We start from the raw sequence: 17,172 nt of genomic DNA, 5'->3' as shown, positions 1-17,172 counted from the left end.
CTGGTTTATAATTGTTCTTCTGTTGTCTCTGTCTCTATCGCTTATGTATGTGTTTACCACCATTATGTAGTTTCTAATCCCTGCATCCCTGGATAATATATATCCATCCTGTGGACAAGTGCTGTAAATTAACACTTGTGCTAATTTTAAGCAATCCATCTGGTCTGCCCAGTGCGACTGTGATGTCAAATAAACATAAATCAATAAACCAAATCAAAGGCACATTCAGCATTCAGTCGCTATACACAGCAAAATCTGGAACGATGGATCCGTATAAGAGTCCCGTGAGGGTCAATTTCTGTCCAATTTGACTGTGTAGGCACAGGATTAAATAATGGTTATATTATGTTAAACATACTGTACATGCCAGAAAACACCTACTCAGCCCTCCTGGTGCATTACCTTCAACAAGTACAGGCAATAGGTTTGCACTGACCTCTGTGACCTGGGATTAGAGTGAAGCAGCAGTACTGATAGAAGATCAATAGGACTGACTGTGGGGCCTTTAGCCAACCACACAGCAAAATCCTCAGTCAATTTAACCCAGAGAGTGTACAAATGGAACCAAATGGACCCGTTACCTAACGGGTCCATTTGGTTCCATTTGTACACTCTCTGGGTTAAATTAAGACTGAGCACTGTATCATGCGGACTGGCAGCCCACACTGCACCTTAAAACATCAAGGGAGACACTCAGAAAAGGGATGGATGACACATCAACCCTGAAATCCCTTGTGGCATTGCGCAAGACATGACAACAGATAGCTCCTCAATGCTGATCTTTCTTGCTACATTCTTGCCTTGCGTTTTACATTATGACAGCATTACTTGTACTATATGAAGCCACTCCCATTATGTTAGCCCTCTTGATATGAAAACATACTCTTCATGAAAGAGTCTCTGCATTTTTCTTGATTTTGTGTTGTTGATGGGGCAAATCGCAAATGTTTTGCCCTGAAAAGATAAGCTCTTTGTGAATTTAACACAGCACTCACTCACTCACATTTTTATACATGAGTACATTTTGGACCACGTTGGCTATTTAAAGTAGAGAAAGCAAAGGGATTACAATTACTTCTGTTTCTCCCATTTGCATTCATCAGACACAGCTGTATGCATTACACAGGGATTCTACAAGGCACACTTGGCTGTGTTTCCCAAAACCATTCTAGGATATCTTTATTCATTGAAATGGAAGAAATATGATCTGAAGAGTGAGGTGCATTTATGAAACCGGAATCACTAATCTTCCAAAGGCAGCCTTTCTGTCTGAAACTTCAGAAATCAATACATGGATGTGAAGATTTCTTTTACAAAACTCCTTCCATTTTTAGTTTATTAATCTGTGTCAAAAATAAACTACTACTACTATAAACTACTACTACTACTACTACTACTACTACTACTACTACTACTACTACTACTACAACCTCTACCACTACCAGTACTATAATAATAATGATAATAATAATAATCATCATTATTATTACACTTATTATTATTATTATCATCATTATTATTATTATTAGTTGTAGTAGTAATAGTAGTAGTAGTAGTAGTAGTAGTGGTAGTAGTAGTAGTAGTAGTAGTAGTAGTAGTAGTAGTAGTAGTAGTAGTAGTAGTAGTAGTAGTAGTATTATATATTGTGTCATTACAAGCACCAGGCTTTCAAATTAGTAAAATAGCAGTGAAGGAATCTCAAGTAGAATATAGATATGATGGATGAATTAACATTAACTCATGGGGAATATAGCCAGATTTCTTAATTGCAAACATCTCCCCAGCGATAATTGTATGCTGTATCCTGTGGGAGAGCTCATGTTTATCCATTTCCAATTCCCAAAAGTAATTTGTTGCACATTGGAGACAGGAGATTCTGTAATCTTGATGTGCTTTGAAGATTAATTCTTTATTAAGTGTGTGACTGTGTGTGTGTGTGTGTGTGTGTGTGTGTGTGTGTGTGTGTGTGTGTGTGTGTGTGTGTGTGTGTGTGTGTGTGTGTGTGTGTGTGTGTGTGTGTGTGTGTGTGTGTGTGTGTGTGTGTGTGTGTGTGTTAGGCCTACAGTACATCGGAAATGATTTTATCGGAGTAAAACGCCCCTGTATAATATCCACGCTTAATAGGCCAACAGTAATTTGAAGGCATGACCAAGTCTACGAATAGTAACGAATGTGTGTCTGAAATAACAGGATTCACACCTGCATAAATTACATGCCCGTACCAGAGAGAGAGAGAGAGAGAGAGAGAGAGAGAGAGAGAGAGAGAGAGAGAGAGAGAGAGAGAGACTGAGACACTAGTGGGTCACTCAGGGTAAACGTAATCGATTGCATTCATTACAAGACTCGGTGTCAGCAAATTGTATGTATAGCAAACAAGAAGCCCCTTATTACCCATGCTGTAGGCCTACACGCAAATGAGGTGGAGGTAACAGTTAAGTTCCATGACTCACTCGTGTAAATATTATTAAGACGTGATCGGGAGCCTATAAATAAGTAAATAAATAAATCATATTATTTGATGTATAAAAATACCCAATACATAAAGCTATCCCAATCTGCAGCATAGACTTGCTGGAGTTCCATGGTCGCTGTCCATGGTGCTAGCCTAGCCAACCTGACAGAGCTATCCGCGGTGCTGAAATGGTTCAATGAAGTGTCCATGCGTTTGGATTTTGCGGTCTGTGAGGCTATGGAATAGGCCAGCAATCAAGGGTTAATCAATTCTTGGAAAATGCTATCAACAATTAAAATGGCTAATTCTGAGTTTTAATGTTTCACATTTAAAGTTTAAATCTTCCATTCAGAATTAAAAAGCCTATCTTTGTAGCCTACAGTACATGTTGACATGGCTGTACTAATATAACGAACACATATGTGACATCTTAACTCAGATTACATATTTTGCAAAGCTACACAAGTTTCACTCAGCCAAACTATAATCCATAAAATGTGTGGCAAACTCAGTAGCCTTCTGTAAGCTGTGAAGCTTGCTGTAATGAAAATTAGGCTACACGTTTTATTTTATTTATTTAATTATTCCTGTCGGTGTCTTAGGCTATAGCTTTTTTCCCCTCTTTTCTTTTCTTTTTTTTTCTCCTCTCAGAAGCCACCCACGTGGCTGCTCCATCCCACGTGGTATGGGTCGAGCGAGACCCCGGACCAGTGACGGACCGCCTGGGGGATGCTCCCTCCCCTCCGCTCGATCAATGGGCCAGCAAAACTGCTTCAGCTTGCCTTGTTAGCGACAGAGCGTCGGATATATAAAGACCGACGGTGGTGCTCCAGTGCTGTGAGAGCCATACACCTGCACACACACACACATACACACATACACACACACACTCACACTGACACACACACACACACACACACACTCACATACACTCATACACCCGCCACACTCCTCCACCTCCCGCAACATCCCCTTTTTCGTTTGCACCCGCACCTCCCCACGGTAGTCTGACCGGATGAGTTACCCGGTCGACACGACAGGGAGCCCGTTTAGAAGAACCATGGATAGTAGAACGACAAGTTACGGCTACGGCCGCTCCAGTGGTACCCCGTCCAGCGGCTTTCGATCCCAGTCATGGTCCAGGGCAAGCCCCGGCTCCACGATGACCACCTCTTACAAGAGGAGCGTTAACATGCCCGTGTCCCGAGCATACAGCTCCCAGGTGCTCAGCTCCGCCGACAGCGTTGATTACAGTCAGAATTCCATCCTGAACGGAGATTACAAGCGCTCCAACGAGAAGGAGCAACTCCAAGGGCTCAACGACCGCTTCGCCGGCTACATTGACAAGGTGCACTATCTCGAGCAGCAGAACAAGCAGATCGAAGACGAGATCCAGGCACTGCGACAAAAGCAGGTGTCCCGCTCCCAGCTAGGAGATCTATACGACCAGGAGCTGCAGGAGCTGCGCTCCATGCTGGAGCAGATCCACCATGACAAGGCGCAGATCCAGGTCGACACCGACCACATCGAGGAGGACATCCAGCGGATCAGGGACCGCTTTGACGAGGAAGCCCGCATTCGCGAGGAGACAGAGGCCATCATCCGGATCCTGAGAAAAGACATAGGCGATTCAGAGTTGGTCAAGTCCGAGATGGAGAAGAAAGTTCAGTCGCTGCAGGACGAGATCGCCTTCATCCGCAACAACCACGAGGAAGAGGTGAACGAGCTCATAGCCCAGATCGAGGCGTCACAGGTGACCGTGGAGAGGAAAGACTTCCAGAAGACCGACATAACCGAGGCGCTGCGTGAGATCCGCTCCGAGCTGGAGGGGCACTCCGTCCAGAACCTGCAGCAGGTGGAGAACTGGTTCATGTGCCGCTACGCCAAGGTCACAGAGGCAGCCGAACAGAACAAAGACGCCATAAAGTCCGCCCGCGACGAGATCTCTGACTACCGCCGCCAGCTGCAGTCCAAGACCGTGGAGCTGGAGTCTGTCCGCGGCACACGGGACTCTCTGGAGAGGCAGCTCAATGACATCGAAGATCGACACAACGGCGACCTGGCCAGCTTGCAGGTAACTATAAAACGTGTATTTTTTGTTGTTTGTTTGTTTGTTTGTTTGTTTGTTTGTTTGTTTGTTTGTTTGTTTGTTTGTTTGTTTGTCTGTTTGTCTGTCTGCACAGAGACTAAACGTTCGTTTGAATATAATATCTGGTGGATAATGTTTTACGTTGATTTTATTTTATTTTGGTAAAAGATATGTGAGCAAAATCACAATACAACTCAAACCCAGTATAACACATCAAAGCATAATCGTTTCCAATGTGGTCCTGCATTACAAGTTTGCATAATATGTTAATATTTATTTGACATGGACATCACAATCACATTGGACGAACCAGATGCATTGCTTAAAGTTTCAACACCTGTTTGCAGGAGGCTTTTCTAAAATAGAATAACACTAGTCTAAAACCCAATCAAGGACAACAAAGAATATATATACACTAGTAATAATTAACATAATCAAAATCAGACCCAATACATTAACTTGTGAAACAAAAGTAGACATAATCATTCAGATAACCAGTCAGTAACCATACATGTGAGCACAGTTGATTTGATTTCAATATAAGCAGTGGTAGCCTAATGAGATACTTTGTAGTCTTAAAAGTGTTTTTTTCTAAAGTGGGTCTGTGGTGTTAATTATCATCAGTCAATTGTAGCCCATATAGCCTATTGTTTCAGATTAAAATGTTGATCATTCTTATTTATTCGACAGAAAACAACAATTGAGCATTTGGCTTTTTAAATGTCATCACTTCACTTTCATGGCAGGCCTGTCTGCGTTTAAAACTATTTCTGCTGCGTAATGCTGTAACCCGCATTACTGCGACCGCAACCATGGCTAAATAGTGACACCTTCTGGCTTGGTGTGATATGGGAAGTACAGGAGTGGGTTAAATGAGGACACACTGCAGCAAACTCTCTCTCTCTCTCTCTCTCTCTCTCTCTCTCTCTCTCTCTCTTGCTGAGTCAGAGATGCAGGTCGATGCATCCATTAGCTGTGTCCTTGCATCGCACCACTGAGATTTAGAGGGTGCCTCTAAAGAAGTGCAGAGACTGCCCTTGAAACGTCAGCGTCCATCCTCTATAGAACACTGAATGGCATCAGAATTTTATACAGAAAGGCAAAAATGCTGCAGTGGAGCTTACAACGTTTAACTTGCGAACAAAGATTACACAATTGGTTGATTCTTATTCATTTTCGGTGTGTTTAAATGAAAACAAAATTGTTATTACAGTTATTATTATCATTATTATAATAAATGCAACTAATCAATATAATTACCACACAGTGCTCTACAATGAGACCTTGAAAACTCCCCCACTGTTTCCTCATCCTCCACGAATCAACTGTTTTCATTGTGTTATAATTCCCTGCAGTGGGTAAAGTAACTAAGTACATTTACTAAAGTACTGTACTTAAGTACAACTTTGAGGTACATTTACTTTACTTGAGAATTTTCATTTTTATAATTTAAACTTCTACTCCACTACATCTCTATTTGTTCATTTATTTATCATTCATTCCACCACAATTATTTGGCCATTTTAGTTGCCAGTTACTTGTAGATTAGCTATTTTTGTTTTGAAAAGTATTAGTACTTTCACTTTGGTACTCTGAATACATTTTAATGTACTTAGAGTACCTAACCCTAACCCATTTTTATACTGTGGTATTGCTACTCTTACATTTGAATCGTAAAACAATGTGAGTGCTTCTTCCACCAATGATTCCCTGCTCACTGTCATCTCTGTGGTCTGTGTGTCTTCAGGAGACCATCCACCAGCTGGATAATGAGCTCAAGAGCACCAAGTGGGAGATGGCACGTCACCTGCGCGAGTACCAGGACCTGCTCAACGTCAAGATGGCCTTGGACATCGAGATTGCTGCATACAGGTATGCAGCTACTGCAGCACCAACCTTTACAACATATTCTTTAGATTTGGTAGATTAATGTTAATAGCGCGTCAGAGCAAAAATCTTTAACCAACCTTTTACAAAACTTGTACTCAAAATATTTGTTAAGGAAAAGAAAAGAAAGAAAAATGAAAAATGTATAAACATAAAAAATAAATAAATACAAATAAAAACTTCTAATATGATTATGTCTTCACATTGATTGCCCCCCACCAGGAAACTTCTGGAGGGAGAAGAGACACACTTCAGCACTTTCCCTTATCGCCAGGCTGTTTCCTCTAAGTCTAAGTCTAAGTCTGACGCTCCCAAGTTGAAGGTGCAGCACAAGTTTGTGGAGGAGATCATTGAGGAGACCAGAGTTGAGGATGAGGATGGAATGGATGAAGCCCTGGCAGAGATAGCGCAAGAGCTGTCCGCCAAGCTAGGAGCTGCAGCAGATGGAGAGGATGAGGGAGAAGATGAAGGCGGAGAGGGAGATGATGCAGAGGCCGAGGCTGAGGCAGAGGAGGGAGATGGCGAAGGTGAGGAGGAAGAGGAGGAAGCCGTGACCGCCACTGAAGCCAAAGTTAGCGCCAGCGCACCCGCCGAGGAGGAAGAGGGAGATGACGAAAAGGGTGATGACGAGGAAGAGGGTGAGGGAGAAGGTGGTGAGGAGGGAGAGAAAGGTGAAGAGGGCGATGCAGAGGGAGAGGATGAGGGAGAAAAGGGGGATGACGCAGAGGGCGGCGATGAGGGAGAAGAAGAGGGAGGTGAGGAGGAGGAGGAAGTTGAGGAAACCGTCTTATGCTCCAAAGCCCCAGAGTCAAAGGCCTCTCCTGACAAAGAGAAGGCTGGAGAAAAGGAGGGCAGCGGAGGAGAAGAAGAGACAGCAGAAGGTGAGGGTGGTGAAGATGAGGCTGGTGACGCTAAGGATGAAGACGCAAGTAGTGACAAAGGATCCAAAAGCGGAGATGAGAAGGAGGATGAGGGAAAAGAGGAAGCGGAACAGGACAAACAGGTAGAGGGTGAAAAGGATGAGAAGAAGGAAAAGGATGAGAAAGCAGAGGACAAAGACAAGGCAGCTGTGACCAAGACAGATGCTCCCAAAACAGATGCACCCAAGGGTGAAGCTGCTAAACCTGAGGCCAAGAAGGAAGAGGCTGCCAAGGCAGAGGCAAAACCCGATTCTCTAAAGCCTGAATCCCCCAAATCTGATTCTCCCAAGCCTTCATCCCCTAAGTCTGAATCTCCTAAGCCTTCATCCCCTAAGTCTGAGTCACCAAAGGCTGGCTCTCCTAAGTCTGAAAAGCCCAGTTCCCTAAAAGCTGAATCTCCCAAACCATCATCCCCTAAGTCTGAATCTCCCACCAAGCCTTCATCCCCTAAGTCTGAATCTCCCAAGCCTTCATCCCCTAAGTCTGAATCTCCCAAGCCTTCATCCCCTAAGTCTGAGTCACCAAAGGCTGGCTCTCCTAAGTCTGAAAAGCCCACTTCCCTAAAAGTTGAATCTCCAAAAGAAGAAGCCCCAAAAGCTGAGTCCCCAAAGACCGAGACCGCCAAGCCTGAAGTTCCCAAGACAGAGGCTCCTAAGGCTGCTGAGGAGAAAGCAGAAAAGAAGAGTGATTCAGAGGAGAAAAAGGTGGAGAAGAAAGATGTTGCCATGAATGGCGAGTTAGAGAAGACCGATGACAAGGGCAAGAAAGAAGAGGAAACCAAAGAGGATGATGTAATTATTAATGGGGTCGATGAGAGCCCTGTCAAGGAAGAACACAAGGTTGTGATCACCAAGACAGTGGAGACCATCACCACTGGAGAAGACGGCGCCCAGCATGTCACCAAATCTGTCACCATTACCGAGACAACGCAGGAGGCAGAGGAGACTGTGCAGGAGAAGACGGTCGCCACCAAGAAAACCGAGAAGGTCTCCACCCAATCCATCAAGCAGGTGACGGAGGCTGAGTGAGCATGCTCCCATCAGCTGTGGCCCTACGAGAGGAGGACGGGGCAACCAGAGTAGAGGACACAACAAGCAATCAATCCACAACTAACATAATGATACAGCTAGAGCGACGTAACAACGATAACCACTCTCAACCATACAAAACAACGCATAGAAAGAAACCAAAATGATGCAAATTAAAAATCCTGAAAATTTTCAAAAATGCATGTCGAGTGAAAGCGTTAAAGAAGCTTTGCTGCAGAGGTGGTCGGGAGTGAGCGAGTGTGACATTTTTTTCTTTCTTTCTGCAGTTCACAGGGGGACTATGGATGAGTGTATGGGGTGGGGGGGATTTGTGGTGGCAACTGCATGCTAGCTCAGGGGAGGAGAGACCCTTCCTCTCTAATCTGTATGTGTGTGTGGAAGGGATACACTGTGTGCACAGAGTAAATGTATAATAGAAATATATAAGACATGGGTGGGTGGGAGAGTGAGAGAGATTGCTGGAGATGTATGAGGTATTTTGATTTAGAGAAAATGGACACATGGACACTTTGTCTACTGAAGAAGCCTTAAGCATGATTTATACTTGGCTGCACGCCAGTATCGTGCAGCAGAAATAGCCGATCTATAAGTTCCCAACGCACCGCGCTGTGATGCATCGTGAGCTTGTAGATCAGCCATTTTCGGTGTGTGACGCTGGCGTGCAATTAAGTAAGAATCAAGCCTTACCTGATATGTGAAGATAACTGAGCCAAAAGTGGATCTTATAATAACAAATACACAACGTACAGTGAAGAAAGAGAAAGGCAAACGTATGAGGAACTCATGACATAATACATTCAGTACCTGAAGCAATTAAAGCTTAACGAACCCGAAGAAACTCCTAGCCTTAAACATGCTTTTTATCAGTGTCTGTTATGTTTACCCAATGAGTGCAATTGAAAATAAATCTGTAAATGCGCACATACATTCTTGTATGCCTAGGATGGACTTGAATTTAAATACTGAACTTAAATGAGGTGCTACTGTTTGCAATCCCATGCCTTTATCATCATGAGCGATTTCCCAGCAGCATTTGCTCAATAAATGTCATAATGAAGTTAAGTTATGGTCTTGTGTCATTTCTATTATTATTTTTATTATTATTATTATTATTATTTTGCAAAGAAATTAAGATTTAGTTGGATATGTAATTGTGAGAGACATTTAAATATATCTATCTGCTTTCTCAAATATTATAACAGAATTTGACTATCCAGTTGGTTCAAGTTTCAGATACAGCATCATACATCACAAACATTTGCCTGTCTAGCTGTTGTAAAGGCTCAAATTAGTTATAGTTAACCTCTTACACATTTGACTTATCTCATGATATTCTTATCATTGTTTTGACACAAATCCGTGAAAATAAGTAGATTTTTCATAGATGCTATTTGATTAAAACATATCCAATATTCAGTACTACTCACACTAAACACAGTTTATTTGACATTCAGCCCTTAGTAATAGTTTGGAAACAAACTACATGCATACACTTGCAGGGGCAATAGTGTGTGCGCCACATAGGCCTTTGCTGTATGTCAACTATCACAAAAAGCGGATCTATAAGCTCACTGCTTTCACCTATGACAGTGGTTCTCAACCTACGCACATGATTTTAGGTGAGGGGTCCCCAGATGACAGTAAAGTGGGAATTTAAGGAAAGGCAAATGTAAGCAACAAACTATACTATAAAAATTGGTCAAACATTGGCCAAATTGTCAAATAATATAAAAAAGAGGCAATTTTTTTAATAGATCGGTGTAACCGAGTCAAACTAAACGTAATGCCTCAACTTCTACAAGCGCTTGTCAGGATGGGGGGTCCCCAGTTCAAATGATCATTTTGGGAGGTCGCTGCCTGAAAATGTTGAGAACCACTGACCTATGACATGTCCAGATTCATGACGTATGGGTTCATGTGGTTAAAAAAACGTTTTGATCTCGGAACAGTTTTGTCAGCTCTTGTCCCATGGCGTCCCACTGAGATGTTCTAATCTTTTTATGAAAGCAGCAGATTATATAAAAAAGAACTTCTGCTCAATTATGCCAAAAAATGTACTGAACGTAATAACTTGTATCTGTCCGTGAACTGCTGATGTAAAGACTGTTATCATTTCATCACTTAATGACTTAATATCATATAATATGTTGAGTTGTTTTGTGCGATAAATCATTTTTGACACATCCAATAAATGGATAATTAAAGGAGAAATACGATATCAAGTCCTATCAAACCCCAGCCATGTAGGCCTATTATTCCTTTTTACAACGAGCTGTGACAAGCAGACAATATGTGTGTGTGTGTGTGTGTGTGTGTGTGTGTGTGTGTGTGTGTGTGTGTGTGTGTGTGTGTGTGTGTGTGTGTGTGTGTGTGTGTGTGCGTGTGCGTGTGCGTGTGCGTGTGCGCGTGCGCGTGCGTGTGCGTGCCAGGGTAACACAAACACAAAAAAGTCCTGGGGAGAGCCCATTGTGGTCCTATTTCATTCAATTCATCATTATAGCATAAAAAAATTAACACAATAATAATATGTCATCAATCAATACAAACACTATATGTACAAAAGAGATGGGAAAATTACATTTACCACTCCTTGTGGTCTACTGGTAGATGTTTTTTCAGGCCAATTTGGAAAGAAACCAGTGTTGCACATCCTTTCATGGATTGTGTCAGGGCGTTCCGCATTTTGGGGCATAGTAGTAGAATGAGTACCAGCATGGTCGCTCCCTCTAGTGTTGCGGTTGTGAGTGTTCTTCACTTTGGGGAAGTAGTTCGACAGGTATGAGGGATGTTTTGAGGGCATTGTCTCTTTGACTATCTTAAATACCAGTCCCATTGACATTTGTTTAACCCTGTCTTCAGCCCTGAGCCATCCCAAACTAGCAATGTGTGTTGGAATTAGGTGGGTCATGGGCTTAAGGCCGCAAATCAGTCGTATCAGTTTGTTTTGGGAGGTCTGAAGCCTAGTTTTTAGCATTCTGGGAACCCATTTGGTTTTTGCCTCTGGGGGCATCACAAGCTTTTTTGTGTAGAAACAGGAACTTGGTTTGGCCCCTCCCCTTTCTTAGTCCACTTCCTCCCGGATGCTTCTGTGTTTATTCCTACTAACAACAACAACATCACTACATGTTTAGGTCAGTGGTGCTGACAGATGAGAGATTACGTTTTTAGTGACATAAAGATGTTGGAGAACCAAGAGGTGCAAGCATTATCAAAAGGGAATTGAACAAGGGCTCCAGATTAGAGTCTTGAGAGCACTTTTGTTGACAAAAGTGGAAATCCTGCCCAAAAATCTTGTTATTTGATTGACTTTCTTGATTACTTTTGATGCCACTCACCTCCTCAGACTCCACCTCACCCCCTGAAATAAGCACTCCTTATTTCCTTGTATCACTACATGCCTAATTTGATAGATTATCTAGTTATGCTATACAGATGTATGTTTGTTACATGTTCACATACTGTATGTTATGTTATTTAGATAGATATACAGTACAGTACGTACAGTACAGTTGAATAGCATGTTGTTTAGAGAGAAGTTTAATGTTTACCTGTTTTCTTACTTTGCAGCTCTTGTTTTCTTAGTACTGTATTTTCCTTGTTATTCATTGTCTAGGATTCATGCCATTTACTCCAATCTTGTATTTTTATTTGTGTAATCTTGTGTAATCTTGCTAAATGCCAACATTTCTAATTATAAGTGTAACATGCATCAGTTTGTCTGTGTTGTTTATGTGTATTGGAAAGACTACATACCTTTATATTAAATCATTCCATGTTTGTGTGTTTTGTGTGTGTTTTGTGTGTGTGTGTGTGTGTGTGTGTGTGTGTGTGTGTGTGTGTGTGTGTGTGTGTGTGTGTGTGTGTGTGTGTGTGTGTGTGTGTGTGTGTGTGTGTGTGTGTGTGTGTGTGTGTGTGTGTGTGCGTGCGCGCGCGAGTGCATGTGTGTGCTTGCTACCCATGGCTTCTTTTAGCTCTAGGTTACCATCTCATTGATTTGCATATTCCCATATTACCCAGTTAAATTATGTATGATCTATTTATTTGTACTGAAAATCAAATATATCAATTATTTAAATTATTATTATTTAATAACTGTGCGATTCTGTCAGATGTCAGGAGCTCAATCGATATAGAATGATTTGTCCCTTTGTGGAAACATTATTGTGTTACAGTATACAGTGGGCCAGTTGACGTGGTTCTTAGATCTGAGAGTGTGTATTTATTTAAACCTCACTCCATTTGAAAAGGTGGTATAAATAAAATATTCTGAGTAAAATATTCTGACATGGTTGAATAGCAGTTTAATAAATCATTTACATTTGAAGAAAAAACGATGTCACAGTTATTTGTCATTCAGCAATATTTTTATTTGACCACCCAAACCACACGCACATTTTTTTAATATCAGACATAATATCACATACTCACAGTACATCAGGAATTGTGCAACCAGACCTTTTTCTTGACTACTGAGTATTATCCGGCAAATGATAGATTTTATGCAGAAACTGACCTTACTGGACGTTTTCTTTGTGTGCACCATGTTAACATTTAGCAGATTTATGCTTAATTTATGCTCCATCAAACGCTGGTGTCACGCACCCAAAAAAATCCCAATTTATGAGCTATTGTGGACTTGTAAATTGCCTATTTTTGGCGAGTGACAGCATTGTAAGATAAAGTATAAATCATGCTTTAGGAGGATTATGTTATTGCTACTAGTCTGTATCAAGCTGAGTTGTGTAATTTGACAGTCTTTGGATTAATGGCTGATGTGACTTAAGGCTGTTTTATACTCATAAGACAAGATGACAAAAATAACATGTCATTTCTGTCGGCCGACATTATACAAATCCTCGCTGTTAATTTATCCCTTACATTTCAATACGTTTGTACTGTTCACTCTCAGAGTTAAATTAACACTGGGGATTTTACTGTGTAATTGGCCTTCACTTCTTAGCCTTTGTTTTCTCTGGCTCATCTTTCTTCTCCTCTGCAGGCTTGTCGCTCTTGGCCTCAGGTTTTGCTGCCTTTGCCTCAGCCACCGCTTCTTTGGGATCGGCTTTTTCATCCTTCTTCTCCTCTTTGTCATCCTTCTTTTTGTCATCTTTCGTCACGTCGGCTTTGTCACTCTTTTGGTCATCGGCTTTGTCGTCTTTCTTTTCTACCTCCTCCTCTTTTTTCTCTTCACCCTTTCCTCCCTCTTCCTTGTCATCGGACTCTTCCTTCTTTGCGTCTCCAGCTTTGTCATCTTTGTCATCGGATGCCTCTTTCTCTTCTACCTCCTCTGCCTGGTCCTTGACGTCCGTCTCTCCTCCGTCACCTTCGTCACCTTTCTCCTCTGTTGCTTCAGCTGTTTCTGTAGCCTCGTCACCACCTTAAATATGTATTAAAGAGAAATGTGGATTTTAATGCCAGGGACAACACACACAGACTTAAAGGTGTTGTAAGTGATATTGTTTGGCTAAAACAAAAAGTAAATTTCAAAATGTTATCATTTATCAGCCTGTGTTCCAGTAAAAGTTTTGTCTGCTTATCTGACTATTTGTTTCGTCAATTCTAATTTCACTTGTACTGTATATCCTGTCTTGATTGGATGAAATTGGTATACCGACCTGTAAATGTAAAATGTAAAATAAATGTAAATTTTATGTTTACTAAAGTGCTGGAGAGATGGGAAGACCCCTGTTACTAACTATAGCAATGATTACTAACAGAATATAGACATATTTAACAATTATTTGACAAAACTTTACTAACAGTACCGTTAATTTATAATTTATTTTTTTGTTTACTTATTTATACAATAATACATTATTTGTCAAGGGAGAATTATCAGGAATCATTCATCATATCTGACAATTCTTCCCTGACAAATAGGCTTGAATCACATTGTCAGAGAAAAGAAAAACGTGCAGTCGTGCACTAACCTTCCTCTCCTTTAGCATCCTCTTCCTTCTCCTCGTCTCCCTCTCCTTTCTCCTCTCCTTCTTCCTCTCCCTTCTCTTCTGTTTCCTCTCCGGCTTCCTCCTCTTTCTCCTCCTCTTCCTCCTTCTCTTCCTCCTTCTCTTCCTCTTCCTCCTTCTCTTCTTCCTCCTTTGCCTCCTCTTCTTCCTCCTCCTCTTCTTCAGGTGCGGGGGCCTCCGCCTGCTGGGCCTGCCTGGCGGAGATGTAGTCATCACCGGTGGTAAAAGATGAGCTGAGGAGACGTGTTGATGTCATCATATAGGGGGCGCTAGAGCTGAAGCTTGAGAAGACGGGGCGGTAAGAGGGTGTGGCCGACAGGGTGTGGCCATACATAGAAGACATTCCACCGGCTCCTCCCACACTGAAGCGACACTCCTCCCCTTCCAGGAGCTTCCTGTAGAGAAGACATGCAAAAGACAATTTTAACAATTGTTTTCTTCAGTGGACAGTTCAAATTACACAGCACAGTACAATAATAATATCAAATCACTGTCAGAAGTGGCATCTCCAAGACAAAACTAAATTGCGCATGTGAATTCATGCACTGTTACTCATAAGTCATAATACAGGTTTGTTTTCCTTTAGCATTTAGAAACACAGCCAAAATAATAATAAAAAAAGATTGATAAAAATAGGGACACCAGTGTTAATGTGGTTAACCTCAGCCAACACAGAGTACGTTTTTTTAACTCTTACCTGTATGCAGCAATCTCAATGTCCAAGGCCATCTTTACATTGAGAAGGTCCTGGTATTCCTTCATATACCGGGCCATCTCCTGCTTGGTGCCCCTAAGCTCATTCTCCAGCTCTCCAATGGTATCCTACATAGCAAGCACATTCACATGTCATATATAAATAAAGTGTACTTTACAAGATTAATTCAACATTGCAATTTCCTAATCAAATCAAGTTAGCTAGTACTTTTTACTTTTACTACTTTTACTTTTTTTAAATCCCATATTGGAAGTGTTCAACACAACACAACACAACATCAAAACCATATATGATATCCTGCAATACCACTGCTGACCTGCATGTTCGAAATCTCATCATTCTGCTTGTCTTCCATTTCATGCAGCTGTTTTTCCAGGGACTCATTGAGGCCTCTGCCGGCGTCGATCTCCAGCAGGCGGGACTGCAGCTGGCGCCTTAATTCTCCCGCTTCATCTTTGGAGCTCCTGACGGCGTCGGTGTGCTGCGCTACGGTCTCCGTCAAAGTGCCCACCTTCCCTCTGAACCAGTCCTCGGCAGACTGCATGTTTCTGGTGGCCACCCTCTCATACTGAGAGCGGATCTCCCTCAGGGCCCCAGAGAGGTCCGGCGTTGCGGCCTCTGATTCCACCGCCACATGCATTCCCATCTGGGCCTGTGCTTGGAGTTCGGCCACCTCGCCCTCTTGGATCCTCTTGAGGAAGGCCAGCTCCTCCAGCAGGCTCTCCACCCTCTTCTCCAGTTCAGCCCTGCCCAAGACGGCCTGGTCAGAGCCACTGCGAGCATCCATGAGTCTCCCCTCTGCGTCCTCCCGGGCCAGCACTTCTTCCTCGTAGCGGGCCTGCAAAGCGCTCAGGGTCTGCTCCAGGCGCTCCCTCTGACCCAGGGCCTGCTGCTGCTCCGCCCTGGCCTCGTCCACGGCTGCCCTCAGGGCCCGAGCCTCCTGCTCGTAGAGCGCCCGCAGGCGGGACGGCTCGTTGTGCCTCTGCCTCAGCAGCAGCAGCTCTGCCTCGAGGGCTCGGTTCTGCTGCTCCAGCTCGTGCACGCGCTCGATGAAGCCCGCGAAGCGGTCGTTGAGATCCTGCAGCTGCACGCGCTCCTGGGTGCGCACGGTGCGGAAGTCGGAGCTGATCTGGGCCGCCTGGCTGAGCTCCAGCTCCAGGGTGGAGGAAGAGGGGGCCCCCGGGGAAGAGTGCAGCAGCCGGCTGGGAGAGGAGTACTGCAGCCGGGACGAGGAGTAAGGGGCGGCATGGGAGGTGTAGACGGAGTGTGACCTCCCCCTGTTTACCACCGGTCGGGAAGGGGCTTCCGCATACCAGCGGCGGTATGAGGAGCCGGAGTAGAAGGGGTCATAGCCGATGCTACTCATGGCTGTGTGCTTGGAGGGCAGGCTGCTCTCCTTCTGCTGTGTGTGAGAGTTTGTGTGCTTATGTGCGTGTGTGGGGATGTGTGTGCGTGTTTGTTTGTTTGTGTGTGCGTGTGTGGAGGGTGTGTAGATCTGTGGAGGTGTGTGGGTTAGGTTTAAGCCTGGACTGCTTTGCTGCTGCAGAGCCTCTGGCTTTTATAGCAGGATGGGGAGCTCTGACGCAGGCGCTTTAGCCAAACTCTGACAACGCAGGATCGATAGGCTTACACTGCAAGAGAGAGAGAGGGAGAGAGAGAGAGAGAGAGAGAGAGAGAGAGAGAGAGAGAGAGAGAGAGAGAGAGAGAGAGACAGACAGGGAGAGAGAGAGGCAGGGAGAGGCAGAGAGGAGAAGGATGACCATGGGAGGGGTGCACAGAGGAACAGCTGAGGAAAGGCAGAGATGGTTGTAAAAAATAAAAATAGAAGTTGGTTTGCTGTATATTTCTGTTTGTCTTGCCAGTCATTATTATTATTATTATTATTAACCTTCAATTCAAGGTAAGTCTGTCATATTTTATAAAGGGCTTCTAAAAGTTGATCGTCAGAAGTGTTTTGTGTGACGGCAGAGAAATTAAATAAAAGCACACATTTTTATTTGAGACCTGAACCGTGACCTCGAACGCTTGAGGGTTTGAGGTACATGTGTGCGCACACACATGCGTGGTTGTGTGGGTGCGTGCATGAGTCAGTAC

At 43.3% G+C, this 17,172-nt stretch overlaps 2 protein-coding genes across 2 annotated transcripts; one reads left to right on the top strand and one right to left on the bottom strand.

Annotated features, from left to right (window-relative positions):
* Window positions 1–3,467: 3,467 nt before the first annotated feature.
* nefma (neurofilament medium chain a) lies at window positions 3,468–8,633 on the top strand (the record flags this gene model as incomplete). The annotated part of the gene is made up of 3 exons (XM_084046582.1): window positions 3,468–4,526; window positions 6,289–6,413; window positions 6,651–8,633. 3 exons carry the CDS (start codon window positions 3,468–3,470, stop codon window positions 8,374–8,376), a joined length of 2,910 nt encoding a protein of 969 aa, XP_083902708.1. The 3' UTR covers window positions 8,377–8,633.
* Window positions 8,634–13,097: 4,464 nt separating this feature from the next.
* On the bottom strand, window positions 13,098–16,514 carry LOC311037426 (neurofilament light polypeptide-like). Its single transcript, XM_084046583.1, has 4 exons — window positions 15,395–16,514; window positions 15,061–15,185; window positions 14,328–14,758; window positions 13,098–13,774 (listed from the first exon to the last, which is right to left on the bottom strand). Exons 1-4 carry the CDS (start codon window positions 16,442–16,444, stop codon window positions 13,347–13,349), a joined length of 2,034 nt encoding a protein of 677 aa, XP_083902709.1. The 5' UTR covers window positions 16,445–16,514; the 3' UTR covers window positions 13,098–13,346.
* Window positions 16,515–17,172: the final 658 nt, after the last annotated feature.

The sequence above is a fragment of the Gymnoscopelus microlampas genome (genome assembly GCF_963454915.1).
Source record: "Gymnoscopelus microlampas genome assembly, chromosome: 21".
Lineage (NCBI taxonomy): Eukaryota > Metazoa > Chordata > Actinopteri > Myctophiformes > Myctophidae > Gymnoscopelus > Gymnoscopelus microlampas.
The sequence above is the reverse complement of the archived record's forward strand: the minus strand, read 5'-3'. Positions and strand labels throughout refer to the sequence as shown.